Here is a 14922-nt window from a genome sequence, read left to right as displayed (position 1 = left end):
GGACCGGCTCGGCGGCCAACCCCAAAACAGCGGGCTAAGGTGGGCGGTGAAGACGGTGGCCACTGTTCAGGTGGCTACTCTTGACAGTCGCCTGCTAGTTTACGGTGCGATGGCGCGGCGTCGGCACCCCCTCGCTCCGGGGCCAAGCGGGATCGTGACCGGCGGAGACAGGGTAGCCCCTCACAGACCCCTCGGGCTACGATCGGTTCCTCTGCGCCGGGTCTCGGTCTCGCGGTCGTCACGACCCGTCCGTCACTCCTCGCAGGAGACGCTGCCGTCAGCAACGTCGTCACAACGGCCGACCCCAGGAATGAGTGGCTTAAAGCATGGGAAAAAACCAAGAGTTAAAAAATAAGTAAACTCCAGCAGGGTCACACTGAACCATTCAAGCCTCGGATTTCCAAGACCGTAGCCTCTTCATCACACCTGACATTTTTCACTCACGATACTGAGGCCGTTCTCTGAGGGGCACCCGCATGAGGCTGGAGGAACGGACGAGGAGAGATTGATGGAGCGGCGACGGATTTTTTTTGGGGGGGTATCTCAACGGAGAAGTGTTCGGGTGGGCTCTGCCTGTTCCTCTGTAGAGGAGGCCCACCGGGAGCCATCATCGTCGCGCAGGCGCGAGACTCTGGCCCGGGGAGCGTGCTAGCTGCCGTTCTAGATCCGCCATCGCCCGTCGGGGGCCAGTCGGCAACCTGTCATTACGTGGAAGGCCCTACGGAAAAAAAACACGCCAGACTTCGGCGAGAGAACCAAATGTCTCCGGTATAATATACGAGGAACTCTGGACTGAACCTCCCGCCGATCGGTTACAATTTTACCAGATAAGTCCGTTTCGATCGGTCCGAGTCGAGAATCACCACCGGTTAACAAGGAAATGCTACTTTCCGGATGGAGATTTCAGGTGTTTTATTTGGTTCACGCTAAAGCCGGGGTCCGTTCCTCACTTTCACATTTAAAATGCCCCCCCCCCCCCCCCCCCCCCCGTCTCCTACACGATATTGGGCGCGCAGCATTTTCACCCTCAGACGGGCTCTCGCGTCTCTTCCAATTTCCAGTTACTGTCGCTCCCATCTATCCGGGAGTATTAGGATTCCTCTTATCTCTCAAGAGTCCACTCACCTTTCACCACAACCGCGGGGGTCTCGTCGTGTTGGTTTCGCACGGAAACCCCTCTCGTTATCTTATTACAGGACGGCCTTTCTGAGGGCTGTTCGTTGGATGCGGTATTTCCCACAGTGCAAGAGAGGCAATACTCTGAATAAGATACCACTTTGGAATTTTATTACAGATTTATAACAGTACAAGAAACCCAAGGCTGGTGATACAGGATGTTTCCCACGATCACAGAATGTTCCCTTAATCTATCCCGACTTCATATAGGCGGGTGACACTCCACTGGCCAATGTCATTTCACCTTGACAAATTCTTCTTACGTTCACATAAGCTCACATTGCTCTACCCATCACACAGGTCCCCTTCAGGAGAAGGCCGAGAAATCGGTCTCTCGCCTACTCACTGTAAGGCGACGCACGCGCTCTACGTGGAAGAACGTCTGATATTCCTCACCCCCCGTATTCTTTTTAGGAAAGTATTTAATTCGGCCCAGGTATAAGAAAAAGGTAAACGAAACGATATTTCTTGTAAACCTGACAGTACGCTAAAGGTACCGATTGTTTCCGATCCGTGAAATTACCATTTTATGACGCCAGTTCTCTCTTCTTCCCCTGCAGACACCCACAGCTACGCCCAGTCAATCTCCGAAGTACGGGAGTAAAGTTGAAAACCCCCGCTAGGTTTAGCGCGCTCTGGGCATTCTCGGGAGAGAAGGTAGCTTAAGGAGCGAAGTACCGTACTGCCCGTCTAAAAACTCGATTCGTCATTATACAAGGTCACCGTTCGAACGCAGAACAGGTCCTGACACTTCTGGAGTTAACGGGTTCCGAAATTTTCTCGATACCATTCTTTTTCCAACGTTCAAAAAAACAACAGAAGTTACTCTGTCAGTCAACTTCGGCATCCTCTCAGAGCCAGGCAGGACACTCTTCGTGCGGTTTTCCATCGTGGCCATCTAGCAGTGTTGAATATTTTGGGAAAAAAAGGAGTCACAGAAATTCTTCCCCGCTTTTCTCGTCTGCTTTAAAAATATTTCAATCATTCGCTTGTAAATTAGCACAACGAGCGTTTTACGTGGAGAATTAAAAGACCTCTAAACTCTAGTGTTTTACTTCACAAAGAAAATCTACCATCGAAAAGTTAATACGTTTCTAGGGAAAATTACCAACGGCAATTTTAGCCATCAAGCTGAGATCATTACAGAAGATCGAGGACGGGAAAAACATGGCTTCACGAAAAAATACACCCAAAAATTGAACAGTTTCAGCGTTAGTTTAATAACATAACTTATTTTGCCCACTGTAAGTGAAACTACCACGTACAAGAAACGAAAATATCGACCGGTCTGAAATTTTACCTATTTAGTATACGCTAGGAAGGCAAGCTCTATAACAATATAAAAACACCTTGCACACAGCAGTTAATAGCAAAGAGCTGTTCTGTTACTTCTGGCTCGTAAAAAAAAACATTCCAGAATTCACTGCAAATTTTTAGCGACCTGTTGGAAAAAGGAGAAAGATTCAGCGGACTTCGAGAAGGATACCGAAGACAGACGAAACGAAGACAAAGGCGCAGGAAAGTCACCAACCCAACGGATTTCCCAAACACGACGACGGGAGGCGAGAGACCCTTGAATTCCGGTCTCCGCTTTCGCTTTTGCCGTCCTCTGCAAGGCCCCTGCTACAACGGCTTGCGTGGGGTGGGTGCTCAGTAAGAACTACCGAATACGCGAGGGAGAACAATAATGACGGCACCGAAGCGCTTCCTATGTGGTAAGAGCTGGGATCGCCAGAGGTTACGTATCTAGATCTCCCAGTCGGACTGCAGAGAGGCGGCGTGGCTCAGTGGACAGAGCCCGGACTCGGGAGTCAGAGGTCACGGGTTCGTATCCCGGCTCTGCCACTCGTCAGCCGTGGGACCGTGGGCGAGTCGCTTCACTTCTCTGTGCCTGCTACCTCATCTGTAAGATGGGAATTAACCGTGAGCCTCCCGTGGGGCAACCCGATCACCCCGTCTTCTCCCCCAGCGCTCAGAACGGCGCTCTGCACGTAGCAAGCGCTTAACAGATACCACCGTTATTATTACTAATCCCGTCAAAGGGCGGGGACTGTCCCCCGTTACCCATTTGTACATTCCGACCGGTTCGCACAGCGCTCGGCACCCAGTAAATACTATCGAATGAACCAACAGATGCAGTTGCTGCCCCTCCTGGGTTTCTCACCCTATTCGGCCCCGGTCTCATCGGGGGCTCTAAGCCACGTCCAGTTCAGGAACTCCCGGGCAGCCAACTCCCCGTTACCGCGCTCCCGCGCTCCGCGGTCAAGAGGCCGCAGATCTTCGCCGTCGTCCCAGGACCGGAGGGCGTCCAAACGGGGCCCTCCGCCTCAGCGAACCCGGGGCTCAACTGGGAACCTGGGCCGGGAGGACAGTTTGATATTCGGTCCCGCTGTCTTTCACAGAGCCGGGGAGAGTCGGGAAATTCCAGGTACGGATAGAGACTCTATCGCTGACAATCAGTCGGGAGAGGAGGCAGTTTGAAACGGTGTCACCTGACCCGATTTTCAATAAAACGCCTTGCTCATAATCACCCAACTCATCCCGAATCCCAGCTCCGCCCCTCGACTCAGCTGCGTGACTGCGGGCAAGTCACTTCACTTCGCCGTGCCTCAGTTACCTCGCCTGTAACATGGGGATTAAGATCGTGAGCCTCACGTGGGACAACCTGAATCGCCCTGCATCTCCCCCAGCGCACAGGAAGCGCTCAACGGATACCGACGCTATTAACCCGGTAACAGGTACGCGGGAAAGGCTACTGCGAGACTAAGTGCACGTCACGGTCCCTCGGAGACCGTGCGGGTTTCTGCCGGTGGAGGCTTCGCCCTTCTTGGGCTTCCTTCGTTTATTCGACTAAAATCACGATCCGTGTAACACCTCGACCCAACGGCCCCCTCCACGACTTACGGATTTTAACTCATACCCTTCCACGGCGAGGGGGGGCATACGCGCAGCACGGCTCGGCGGGAAGGGCCCGGGCCTGGGGGGGGTCGGGGGTCACGGGTTCGAATCCCGGCCCTGCCGCTCGTCAGCCGCGTGACCGCGGGCGAGTCGCTTCACTTCTCTGGGCCCCAGTTCCCTCATCCGGAAAATGGGACGAAGACCTGATCACCCTGTCTCCACCCCCGCGCTTACTACGGTGCTCTGCCCATAGCAAGGGCTTGACGAATACCGACGTTATCATCATCACGTATGAATAGCCACAGAATCCTCTTTCGAATAGCGCCGCCGGCGGCGTCACCTCTGCCTCCCCCATTACAGATCCAACTGTTAGCATCCAACACTCACATCCAAGCGTGAGCGCCTCGGGGACGGGGAACGCGGGTCGTGCGTCTGTTGAATTTTTCCACGTACGGCCCACTCTACTCAATGGGGATCGACACCTTTAGTCCTCCTCCCGGCGTAGCCTCGACTCGAACTGATCCGAGTCAGAAATCCAAGAAGAAAACGGCACGGGCCACGAACGGCCTCGCCGGATGCGGGTTTTAAGGGTAGCCCACGTAGAGGCGCGACTCAAAAACCCCACTCACCTATCGAGACTTCACCGGAGCGGCCTCACCTTCAGCTCTTGTGGGTAGCGGGCGTCTTGTTTTCACCCTCCAGCTCTTCCACGCCTGCCTGCGTCATGAGGTCGGCGATGTTCTTTTCCAGATCGTCGATGCGACAGCTCATGTCGTCGAGTAGGCACGGATTAAGGAAAACCCACGACGGGGCGCTCGCGGTTACGGTTCTGACCCTCAACCCCCTAGCCCGCAGGTCGCCTTGCATCGGTGCCGTCCGAATCCCTTTTGGCAAATCGGAGCCTAACTGGGTGGGCGGGAAGCAGCGGCACGGTCCAGCGAAAGGAGCACGACGCCGGCAGTCGGGAGACGTGGGTTCCGACCCGGGCTCCCCCGCCCGCCCGCCCGCCCGCCGTGTGAGGCAAGTAACGGGATTCCCTCGCGACTCAGTTTGCTCATCTGTGAAACGGGGATTGGAACGACCGTTTCCCTTTCCTCGACGGTGTCTGTTCATCGCCTACGTACCGGGCCCCGGATTAAGCACCGGGAAGGAAGCGGTACGGCCCGGTGGATGGAGCCCGGTCCCGGGAGGCAAAGCGTCACGGGTTCTAATCCCGGCTCCTCCGCCCGTCCGGGGGGGGGGGGGGGGGGCGAGGCGAACCCGGGCGAGTCACTTCGCTCCTCCGTGCCTCGGTCACCTCGGCCGCGTTAACGGGACTGAGACCGTGAGCCGGACGGGGGCTGGGTCCGACCTCTTGGGACGTGTCCACCCCAGCGCTGAGCACAGTGCCCGGCACATAGCAGACGCTCAACAAGTGCCACCGTTACCGTCGCGAGACGATCAGGTCGGACCCAGTTCCTGTCCCGCACGGGGCTCGGTCTTCATCCCCGTCTTACGGACGAGGTAACTGAGGCCCGGAGGAGTGAAGTGACCCCCCCCCCCAAGTCACACCGCGGGTGCTCGGTGGAACCGGGATTAGAACCCAGGCCCTCCGACTCCCCAGATCCGCGCTCCGGCCACCAGGCCACGCCGCCGCTGCTTCCGTCCCTGCCTCCGTGAGCCCGCGCGGGAGAGGCTCCGTGTCCGACCTGAGTGTTCCGTACATACCGAAGCACTGAGCTTTTTTTTTAAAAAATTTTTAAAGCGTATCCGTTAAGCACTTACCGCGCGCCAGGCGCTCTTCTAAGCGCTGGGGAAAATACAAGGTGATCGGGTCGGACACGGTCCACGTTGAACACGGGACCCCCGGTCCCAATCCCCATTTTCCAGATGAGGGAACCGAGGCCCAGAGAAGCGAAGCGACCCGCCCGAGGTCCCGCGGCACACAAGCGGCGGAAGCGGAATTAGAACCCGGATCCTCCCGCCGCCCGGGGGCCCGTGCTCCGCCCGTCGGGCAACACCGCCCGGCGCGTCCGGCGGGCTCAACGGATACCGTGATCGTAATGACGCCGGCGGCATGCGGTGAACGCTTACCGTGTGCCGAGCGCCGTTCTAAGCGCTGGGGGGATACGAGGCGATCGGGTCGCCCCACGTGGGGCTCACAACTTTAATCCCCGTTTTCCAGATGAGGGAACCGAGGCCCAGGGAAGTAAAGCGACTCGCCCGCGGTCACACGCCCGGCAAGCGGCAGAGCCGGGATCCGAACCCCTGACCTCCGACTCCCGAGCCCGGGCTCTTTCCGCCGAGCCGCGCCGCTTCTCACAGCGTATTACTACCGGAAACAGCGGGGCCCGGCCGGTAGAGAACGAGCCCGGGTGTCGGGAGGTCACGGGTTCTAATTCCGGCTCGGTGGGCGGTGCCGCCTCGGGCAAGTCATTTCACTTCCCCGGGCCTCGGTTCCCTCGTCCGGAAGATGGGGAGCTGAGACCGCGAGGCCTACGCGGGCCAAGGGCCGCCGTGTTCCACCTCACCGCCCGGCATCCACCCCGGCGCTCGGAGCGGCGCCGGGCACGGAGCCGGCGCCTAACCAACGCCCCCCTCGCTGCCGACTCTCGTGACCCGGCGGAGGGAGCCCGGGCCGGGGAGGCGGAGGGGGTGGGTTCGAATCTGGGCTCCGCCCCTTGTGAGCCGTGCGACCGCGGGCCGGCCACCTCGCTTCCCCGTGCCTCGGTGACCTCACCCGGAAAACGGGGATGAAGACCGGGAGCCTCACGGAAGACAACCCCATCGCCCCGTATCTCCCCCGGCGCACATAGTAGGCGCTTAAACGCCAACGTTATCACGATCGTCATCGCTAGGAGGGGGCCTAGGATGTACAGCCCCCCGATTCTATTCAGCGCGATTGGGCCGTCTTGTTTGCGTCCGTCTCTCTCCCCCGATGAGACCGTGAGGCCGTCGGCGGGCAGGGACGGTCTCTACCTGCTGCCCGAATGTCCGTTCCAAGAGCCTAGTCCAGTGCTCCGCACACATCAAGCGCTCAATAAATACTATCGGATGAATCGCCCACTCCAAGCGCTCAGTCCAGCGCTCCGCACGTAGTAAGCGCTCGGCAGATACTTTCGAATGAACGAACGGTCCGTTCCAAGGGCTCAGTCCAGCGCTCCGCGCAGCGTAAGCGCTCAACACACACGGCTGAACGAACGGTCCGTTCCGAGGGCTCAGTCCAGGGCTCCGCACGCCGTAAGCGCTCGGTAAATACGTCCGAATGAAGGAACGGTCCGTTCCGAGGGCTCGGTCCAGCGCTCCGCACACAGTAAGCGCTCGGCAAATACGTCCCAATGAACGAACGGTCCGTTCCGGGGGCTCGGTCCAGCGCTCCTCCCACAGTAAGCGCTCGGCAAATACGTCCGAATGAACGAACGGTCCGTTCCGAGGGCTCGGTCCAGCGCTCCGCACACAGTAAGCGCTCGGCACATACTTTCGAATGAACGAACGGTCCGTTCCGAGGGCTCGGTCCAGCGCTCCGCACGTAGTAAGCGCTCAACAGATACGACTGAACGAACGGTCCGTCCCGAGGGCTCAGTTCGCTGCTCCGCACGTAGTAAGCGCTCAATACATACAACCGAATGAACCGAATCGTCCGTTCCAAGCGCTCGGCGCGGTGCTCGGCACGTAGTCAGCGCTCAATAAATACACTGAACGAATGAACGGCCCCTTCCAAGCGCTCGGTCCGGTGCTCGGCACGTAGTAAGCGCTCAATAAGTACTATCGAAGGAATCGTAAGGGCTCAATAAATACCGTCGAATCAACCGTCCCTCCCAAGCGCTCAGTCCAGTGCCGGGCGCAGAATAAGGGCTCGGTAAATACTATCGAATGAACGAATCGTCCCTTCCGGGCGCTCAGCCCAGTGCCGGGCACGTAGTAAGCGCTCAGTAATCACTACTGCCCGAATCGTCCCTTCCAGGCGCTCAGCGCAGCGCTCGGCACACAGCGAGCGCTCAATAAACGCCATCGAACGAACCAACGGTCCCTTCCGGAGAGCTCGGCGCGGCGCTCGGCACACAGTAAGGGCTCGATAAATACTACGGAGCGAACCGTCCCCTCCGAGCGCTCGGCGCGGCGCGCCGCACGGAATAAGGGCTCGGTAGACCCTACCGAATGAACGAACCGTCCCTTCCGAGCGTTCAGGGCGGTGCTCGGCACGCAGTAAGGGCTCAATAAGTGCTATCGGACCAACGGTCCCTTCCAGAGAGCTCGGTCCGGCGCGCGGCACGCAGTGGGCGCTCGATAAATACTATCGACGAGGAACCGCCCCTTCCGAGCGCTCGGTCCGGCGCCCCGCACACAGGTAGCGCCCAATAAGGCCGAACGAACCAACTGTCCTTTCCGAGCGCTCGGTCCGGTGCTCCGCACAGGGTAAGCGTCGGATAGATGCTACTGAACGAATGTCCCTTCCAAGCCCGGGGCCCGGTGGTCCGCAGAGGGTCGGGGCGGGGTAAATCCCCCCGAGCGAGCCAAGGGGCGAGCCAAGGGGCGAGCCAAGGGGCGAGCCAAGGGGCGAGCCAAGGGGCGAGCCAAGGGGCGAGCCAAGGGGCGCTCGGGGGCAGAGGATATTTCTTCCAATGATCTGGTCGGACATGGTTTGGAATTTGTCCTGCATCTGCTGGAGGAGCGTCTGCACCTGAGGGACAGAGAAGACAAGGCGGTGAGAAGGCAGGACCGGACCCCCGGGGCAGGAGGAGGAAGGAGGAAGGAGCGGCCCCGGGGAGGAGGAGGAGGAGGAGGAGGAGGAGGAGGAGGAGGAGAAGGAAGGAGCGGCCTCGGGGAAGAGGAGGAGGAGGAGGAAGGACCGCGGCCTCGGGGAGGAGGAGGAAGGAGCGGCCCCGGGGAGGAGGAGGAGGAGGAGGAGGAGGAGGAGGAAGGACCGCGGCCTCGGGGAGGAGGAGGAGGAGGAGGAGGAGGAGGAGGAGGAGAAGGAAGGAGCGGCCTCGGGGAAGAGGAGGAAGAGGAAGGCCCGACCCCCCGGAGGAGGAGGAGGAGGAGGAAGGACCGGACCCCCGGAGCAGGAGGAGGAGGAGGAGAAGGAGCGGCCTCGGGGAAGAGGAGGAGGAGGAAGGAGCGGCCTCGGGGAAGAGGAGGAGGAGGAAGGAGCGGCCTCGGGGAAGAGGAGGAGGAAGAGGAAGGACCGGCCTCGGGGAGGAAGAGGAAGGTGCGGCCTCGGGGAAGAGGAGGAGGAGGAGGAGGAAGGACCGGCCCCCCGGAGCAGGAGGAGGAGGAAGGAGCGGCCTCGGGGAGGAGGAGGAAAAGGAGGAGGAGGAAGGACCGACCCCCCCCAGAGGAGGAGGAAGGACCGGTCTCGGGGAGAAGGAACAAGGACCGGCCCCCCGGAGGAGGAGGAGGAGGAGGAAGGAGCGGCCTCGGGGAAGAGGAGGAGGAGGAGGAAGAAGGACCGGCCTCCCGGAGGAGGAGGAGGAGGAAGGAGCGGCCCCGGGGAGGAGGCCGGGCCCGCCCGCCCCTCGCCCTCCCCTCCTTTCCCTCCCCCCCCGGTTCCCCCCGGGCGGCGAGGTGGGGCGGGGCTGACCACAGCCGTGAGGTCCTGCACCGTCTTGGGGTCGGTGTCCGCCATGGTCGGCGTCCGACGCTCAGGCCCCGACGCTCGGCCGCGCCCCACACAACCTCTCGCGAGAAGAGAAGAGGGGAGGAGCGGGGAGGGGAGGGGCCGGGAGCGGGGAGGGCGGGGGGGAAGAGGAGGAGGAACAGCAGGAGGAGGAAGAAGAAAGAGGAGGAGGAGGAGGAACAGGAGGGGGAGGAGGAAGAAGAATTGTCTTTTCAGAATGAAAGTCATATTTTAATCACCCTGTATGAACCTCATCTCTTCATTATTACTACGAATTGTATTTACTGAGCGCTTACTTCCTACAGGGCAAAGCCATCTCCACTTTAGCAGTTCCATCGTGATTCCGTAAGTGACTATTTAAGAAAAATATGCCCAGGGCCATCTTACACTCCGGTCTGTTGACTTTTAGTGGTGTTTGTCAAAGCACTTACTATGCGTCCAGCCCCGTTCTAAGCTCCGGGGTAGTCACAGGTCCTTGGCCCACAGGGGACTGACGGTCAAGTTTGGTGGGGAACGGGTATCGAATTCCCATTTTGCAGTCGAGGCCCGGAGGAGATAAGTGACTGGCCCAGAGTCTTCCGGCAGGGAAGTGGCGGGGCCGGGATTGGAACCCAGGTCCTCCGGCTCCCAGGCCTGGGCTCTATCCCCTAGGCCACGCTGTTTTCCCGGGAGGGCGATGCCTAACCGTCGACCTCACTGCCCGAGCCGATTGCCCAAGCTCTCCCTCCAGTCAGTCGGTCAGTGGAATTTATCGAGCGCTTACTATGTGCACGGCACTGTAGTAAGCACCAGGGAGAGCGCGATACGGTAGAATTAGTGAACACGTTCCCTGCCCGTGGCAAGCTTATAGTCTAGAGGCGTCTCCGATGATCTCTCTCTAGCCACATCTAATGGAGCTCCTCTTTTCTCCGATCTTTCTGCTACTTGAACTATCAACCGTCCTTTCCACCTTGAGACTCTCCCTGACCACGGTTTTCCGGACACGGTTTTTTCCCCCTGGATCTTCTCCCCTCTTTTCCTAGTGTGCCCCCGAAACCACCTTTTTTTTTTTTTGACCATTTGGATGTTTTGATGATTCATTCATTCATTCAATAGTATTTATTGAACGCTTACCGTGTGCAGAGCGCTGTACCAAGCGCTCGGAATGGACAAATGGGTAACGGATAGAGACGGTCCCTGCCCTCTGACGGGCTCACGGTCTAATCGGGGGAGAAGGACAAAAACAGTAGCGATAAACAGAATCGAGCTAAACCACGCCGATTGGAAATGTAGAATAGGGTGATCAGATGCACCCGTGGGGTCAACCCGGTGACCGCGAAGGGAGTGAAGTCCACCGAGGGATAGACGTGGAGTCAGGAGGACCTGGATTCTAATCCCGGCTCTGCCGTTTGTCTATCGTGCGACCTGGGGCAAGTCACTTCGCTTCTCCGTGCCTCAGTTACCTCATCTGTAAAGTGGGGATTAAAACCGGGAGCCCCACGTGGAACGGGGACCGCGTCCGATCTGATCTGCTCGTATCGACCTCAGTGTTTAGTACGGGTCCTGGCCTATAGTCAGTGCTTAACAAACACCACGCTAGCGCTCGTGTACCGATTTATTCCCCCTGGAAGTATCCGGGATCGCCGGAGGCGGGACACCCGGACCCGATGGATCGGGGGCCTAACGCAAGATGGCAAAGCCTTTGATCCGTTGGAGTAGAAAAACCACGACTCACTGCGTTCTTAGCACCCGAGAGTAACGGAGTTAAACCCTTTTCAAGCTAATCCTGCTGCTTGTATTCGTAGTCGGAATAACAGTTTGGTTTGAGCTCTGATCGTTTTGCTCTTGCGTTTACAAAGCGACCTTAAAGGCAACCGAGGGTGACCGTGGTTCAAATTTTAAAGGGTTAAGGTTTTTTTCTTTTTAAAACTGAAGTACATATCCTCTTTCCTCCTGTCCGGTAGATGAAAAATAAGCACAGACAGGTAATCCCGCTCTACGGACAGTGGGAAGTTAAAGAGCGAGAAGCTGTCTAGACAGAAATTTTCATCTTCCAAGTCAGAATTGCTCTGTTGGCGAGCTTGCAACTTCCCGATTGAAATAAAACAGTCAGGACTGAGGGCTCGTCTTTCATAGCGGAAGAACCCTTGGGGATTTTAATAATAAAGTATTAAAATGGCATACGCAGTTAGAGCTAATGAAGCAAGTTTTCCAAGGGTTGCCTTTTCGGGCCTGGGTGCAAATAGGCATTCGTAATGGTGGTGATCCCTGAGATGAATGTGGACCGTCTGCGGGGCGATTAAAACTTGTGACGGTAATTTGACATCTGTGCCCTCCAAAGGTTAAGCGAGTCGTGGGTCCCGATCCCTGTGCGCCTGAAACTGTTAATCCCTAGTTAATCCATAATCCGTAATGCAGCTGAGGAAGACGTTTCTCTTAATGTAAATTATTGATTTATATTAGGGTGCGTCCCTCTCTGGACTGTGAGCTTGTTGTGGGCCGGGACCATCTCTACCGACTCTGCTGCTCTGCCCTCTCCCAGGCGAGTCAGAAGGACCCGGATTCTCATCCCGGCTCCGTCACCCGTCTGCTGCGTAACCTCGGATAAGTCGCTTCGCTTCTCTGGTCCTCGGTACCTCATCTGTTAAATGGGGATTAAGACCGCGAACCCTAAAATGGGGATTAAGACCGTGAGCCCTATGTGGAACAGGGACCGTGTCCGACCCGATTAACTTGTATCCACGCCAACGCTTAGCACAGGTCCTGCAACGCAGTGAACGCTTAATAAATTCCATTAAAAATAAAAAAGTACAGTGCTCTGCCCATAGTAAGTGCTCATCGAATGCCTTTGTTCGATTGAGCGCTTAATGGATCCCACCAGCAGGAAGGCTTCACAGCGATGTCAGTTTTGATTGGCCGATTCTCTTTACATGATATGTGTTTCTAGGAGGGGCCACGGTCCAGCCTTTGGAAAGCAATTTTTCCCTGGCCAACACAGTCGATGAATCGTATGCACTGAGCATCCACCCTGTGCAGAGCACAGCGCCCGGTGCCTTGGAGAGTACGGTAGCATTAGAAGACGTGATTCCCCCACCTAAAAGATCTTAGAATTTAGTGAGGGAGATGGACGCTAAAGTCACTTTCAGAAAGGAGGAAGAAAAAAAAGGGATGAGTACATGAGTAGGAGGAAGGAAGAAATAGAGGTGTGTACATGAGTTCAAGTTGACGTAATGCCGTGTGAAAGATCGTCCCATAAATATTAATAATGATTGTGGCATTTGTTAAGTGCTTACCGTGTGCCAGGCACTGTACTAAACCCTGGGATGGATACCAACAGATTAGACTGGACACATTCCCTGTCCCGTGTAGGGCTCACAGTCTCAATCCCCATTTTCCAGATGAGGTAACCGAGGCCCAGAGAAGTGAAGGGACTTGCCCAAGATCCCACAGCAGACAAGCGGCGGAGTCGGGATTCCAACTTGGGAGGTCCCCGGGAGGGGGGCTGTGGGAGACTGTGGGTACTTAGAGGTTTAGGTAGTGTGGAAGGCTGAATTGGAAGTTGGGAGATATGAAATAGGGAGATTAGAGGTGAAATGGGCTTTGAAGAATGGGGAAGACGTGTGGACTGTCGATGTGAAGGAGGGGAAAATTTGGACCGTCGGGGGTGAAGGAGGGGAATATTCCCGGCGGGTGCGAGGGGGTGAGCAGGAGGTCGGTGGCGGGCCCGTGACCACGTTAGCTCTAGAGGAATGAGGGGTGTGAGCTGGGGTGGAGTGAGAGAGAATGACGAGGTTGGAAGGGGTGAGCTGACGAGTGCCTTAAATAATAAAAATTGTGGTATCTGTTAAGCGCTTACTATGTGCGCGGCGCTGTCCTCAGCGCTGGGGGATACAAGGGGATCGCGTTGTCCCACGTGGGGCTCACAGTTTTAATCCCCATTTGACAGATGAGGGAACTGAGGCACAGAGAAGTGAAGTGACTTGCCCAAGGTCACACAGCTGACTAGCGGCGGAGCCGGGATTAGAGCCCGTGACCTCTGACTCCCAAGCCCGGGCTCTTTCCACTGAGCCCCGCCGCTTAAAGCTAGTCTTAGTCTTCATGGCTGCTTGATGCCATGGAGAATGGGCAACCCTCGCGGGTTTTTGAGGAGCGGGGGGTGAGTACGGAACCCACGCCATTCCCGAAAGCAGAGAACAAGATCAGTTGACCTCCGATGGCATCCCAAGATGGTAAACCTCAACTCGGATTTTGTTTCGGATGTCCCCCGCCGACATTCAGGGTGCCGCTTTCACTCGGCTGGACGGTTGCGCCCTCGGCGAGGCGGCGACGAGCGAGCTGGGAGCTACGAGTGGAGGACGCCACACGTTTCCCAGTGAGGGTCTTCAAAGGTTCCGCCTCTATCTAGAAGTGGGGCAGCTGCAGGAACGGAAAGCCGCCGGCCTTCCGCTCACGTTACGGACGGGGGTGAGTCGACTGGCCTTCTAAGTACACTAGAAGAAGAGGGTGGTGGGTTCAGTGGCTTTACTGCGATTCTGTCTAGGCTCATCTTCCCCTTTGTTCGTTAGGTTGACGAGACCGTGTACTTGCCTTTCCTGACCAGTACTCTTCATGAGATATTTTTTCTCCATCGTTTGGTTTTGCGGCGTCGGGGAAACCGAAACGATCCTTGGCGCTCTCTCGCTGAGGGGTTTGTTAGGCTTTAGCGGTTCGGTGATTTTAACAGGGAAAAACCCAGGCCCTTTCTTCTTCCCCCCCCGAAGAATATTTGCAACACCCCCCCCCCCCAATTCAAGGACGATCCAGCTGACAGAGATGTTTAGGGTGGCAGAAGAAGAAAGGAGAGGAACAGCAGTAGCAGTCTGGAGTTACCCAGAAAAATCGGAAGCCCCCTCCTTGCCCCCAACCCACCCCAAATCTCGCGCACTATCGGGCAGAATTAGTCAACGACTCAAGTAGAGAAGCAGCGTGGCTCAGGGGAAAGAGCACCGGTTTGGGAGTCAGAGGACATGGGTTCTGATCCCGACTCCGCCACTCGTCTGCTGTGTCGCTTTGGGCGAGCCACTTAACTTCTCTGTGCCTCAGTTACCTCATCTGTAACACGGGGATTAAGACTGTGAGCCCCACGTGGGACAACCTGATGACCTTGTATCTACCCCAGCGCTTAGAACAGTGCTTGGCACCTAGTAAGCGCTTGACGAATCCCCTAATCGTTATTATGATGCGGAAGTTATCTCCACCAGAAATCTCTCATTTGTTGTGGGAGTAGTAACAGA

General features: G+C 57.0%; 1 protein-coding gene across 3 annotated transcripts; it reads right to left on the bottom strand.

The window, feature by feature from the left end:
• Window positions 1-1265: 1265 nt before the first annotated feature.
• HSBP1 (heat shock factor binding protein 1) lies at window positions 1266-9751 on the bottom strand. Of its 3 annotated transcripts, none has more exons than XM_029075481.2 (4): window positions 9635-9751; window positions 8668-8734; window positions 4733-4853; window positions 1266-2617 (listed from the first exon to the last, which is right to left on the bottom strand). In XM_029075481.2, exons 1-3 carry the CDS (start codon window positions 9677-9679, stop codon window positions 4735-4737), a joined length of 231 nt encoding a protein of 76 aa, XP_028931314.1. In that variant the 5' UTR covers window positions 9680-9751; the 3' UTR covers window positions 1266-2617; window positions 4733-4734. The 3 variants fall into 3 exon arrangements, with proteins under 3 accessions (XP_028931314.1, XP_028931312.1, XP_028931313.1); XM_029075479.2 differs by having other exon boundaries at window positions 4704-4853; window positions 9635-9748; XM_029075480.2 differs by lacking the exon at window positions 1266-2617 and adding an exon at window positions 3056-3079 and having other exon boundaries at window positions 4704-4853; window positions 9635-9750.
• Between the last annotated feature and the right edge of the window lie 5171 nt (window positions 9752-14922).

Source organism: Ornithorhynchus anatinus, chromosome 11, assembly GCF_004115215.2.
Source record: "Ornithorhynchus anatinus isolate Pmale09 chromosome 11, mOrnAna1.pri.v4, whole genome shotgun sequence".
Classification (NCBI taxonomy): Eukaryota; Metazoa; Chordata; class Mammalia; order Monotremata; family Ornithorhynchidae; genus Ornithorhynchus; species Ornithorhynchus anatinus.
Note: the sequence above shows the minus strand (reverse complement) of the source record. Positions and strands in the feature narration are given on the sequence as shown.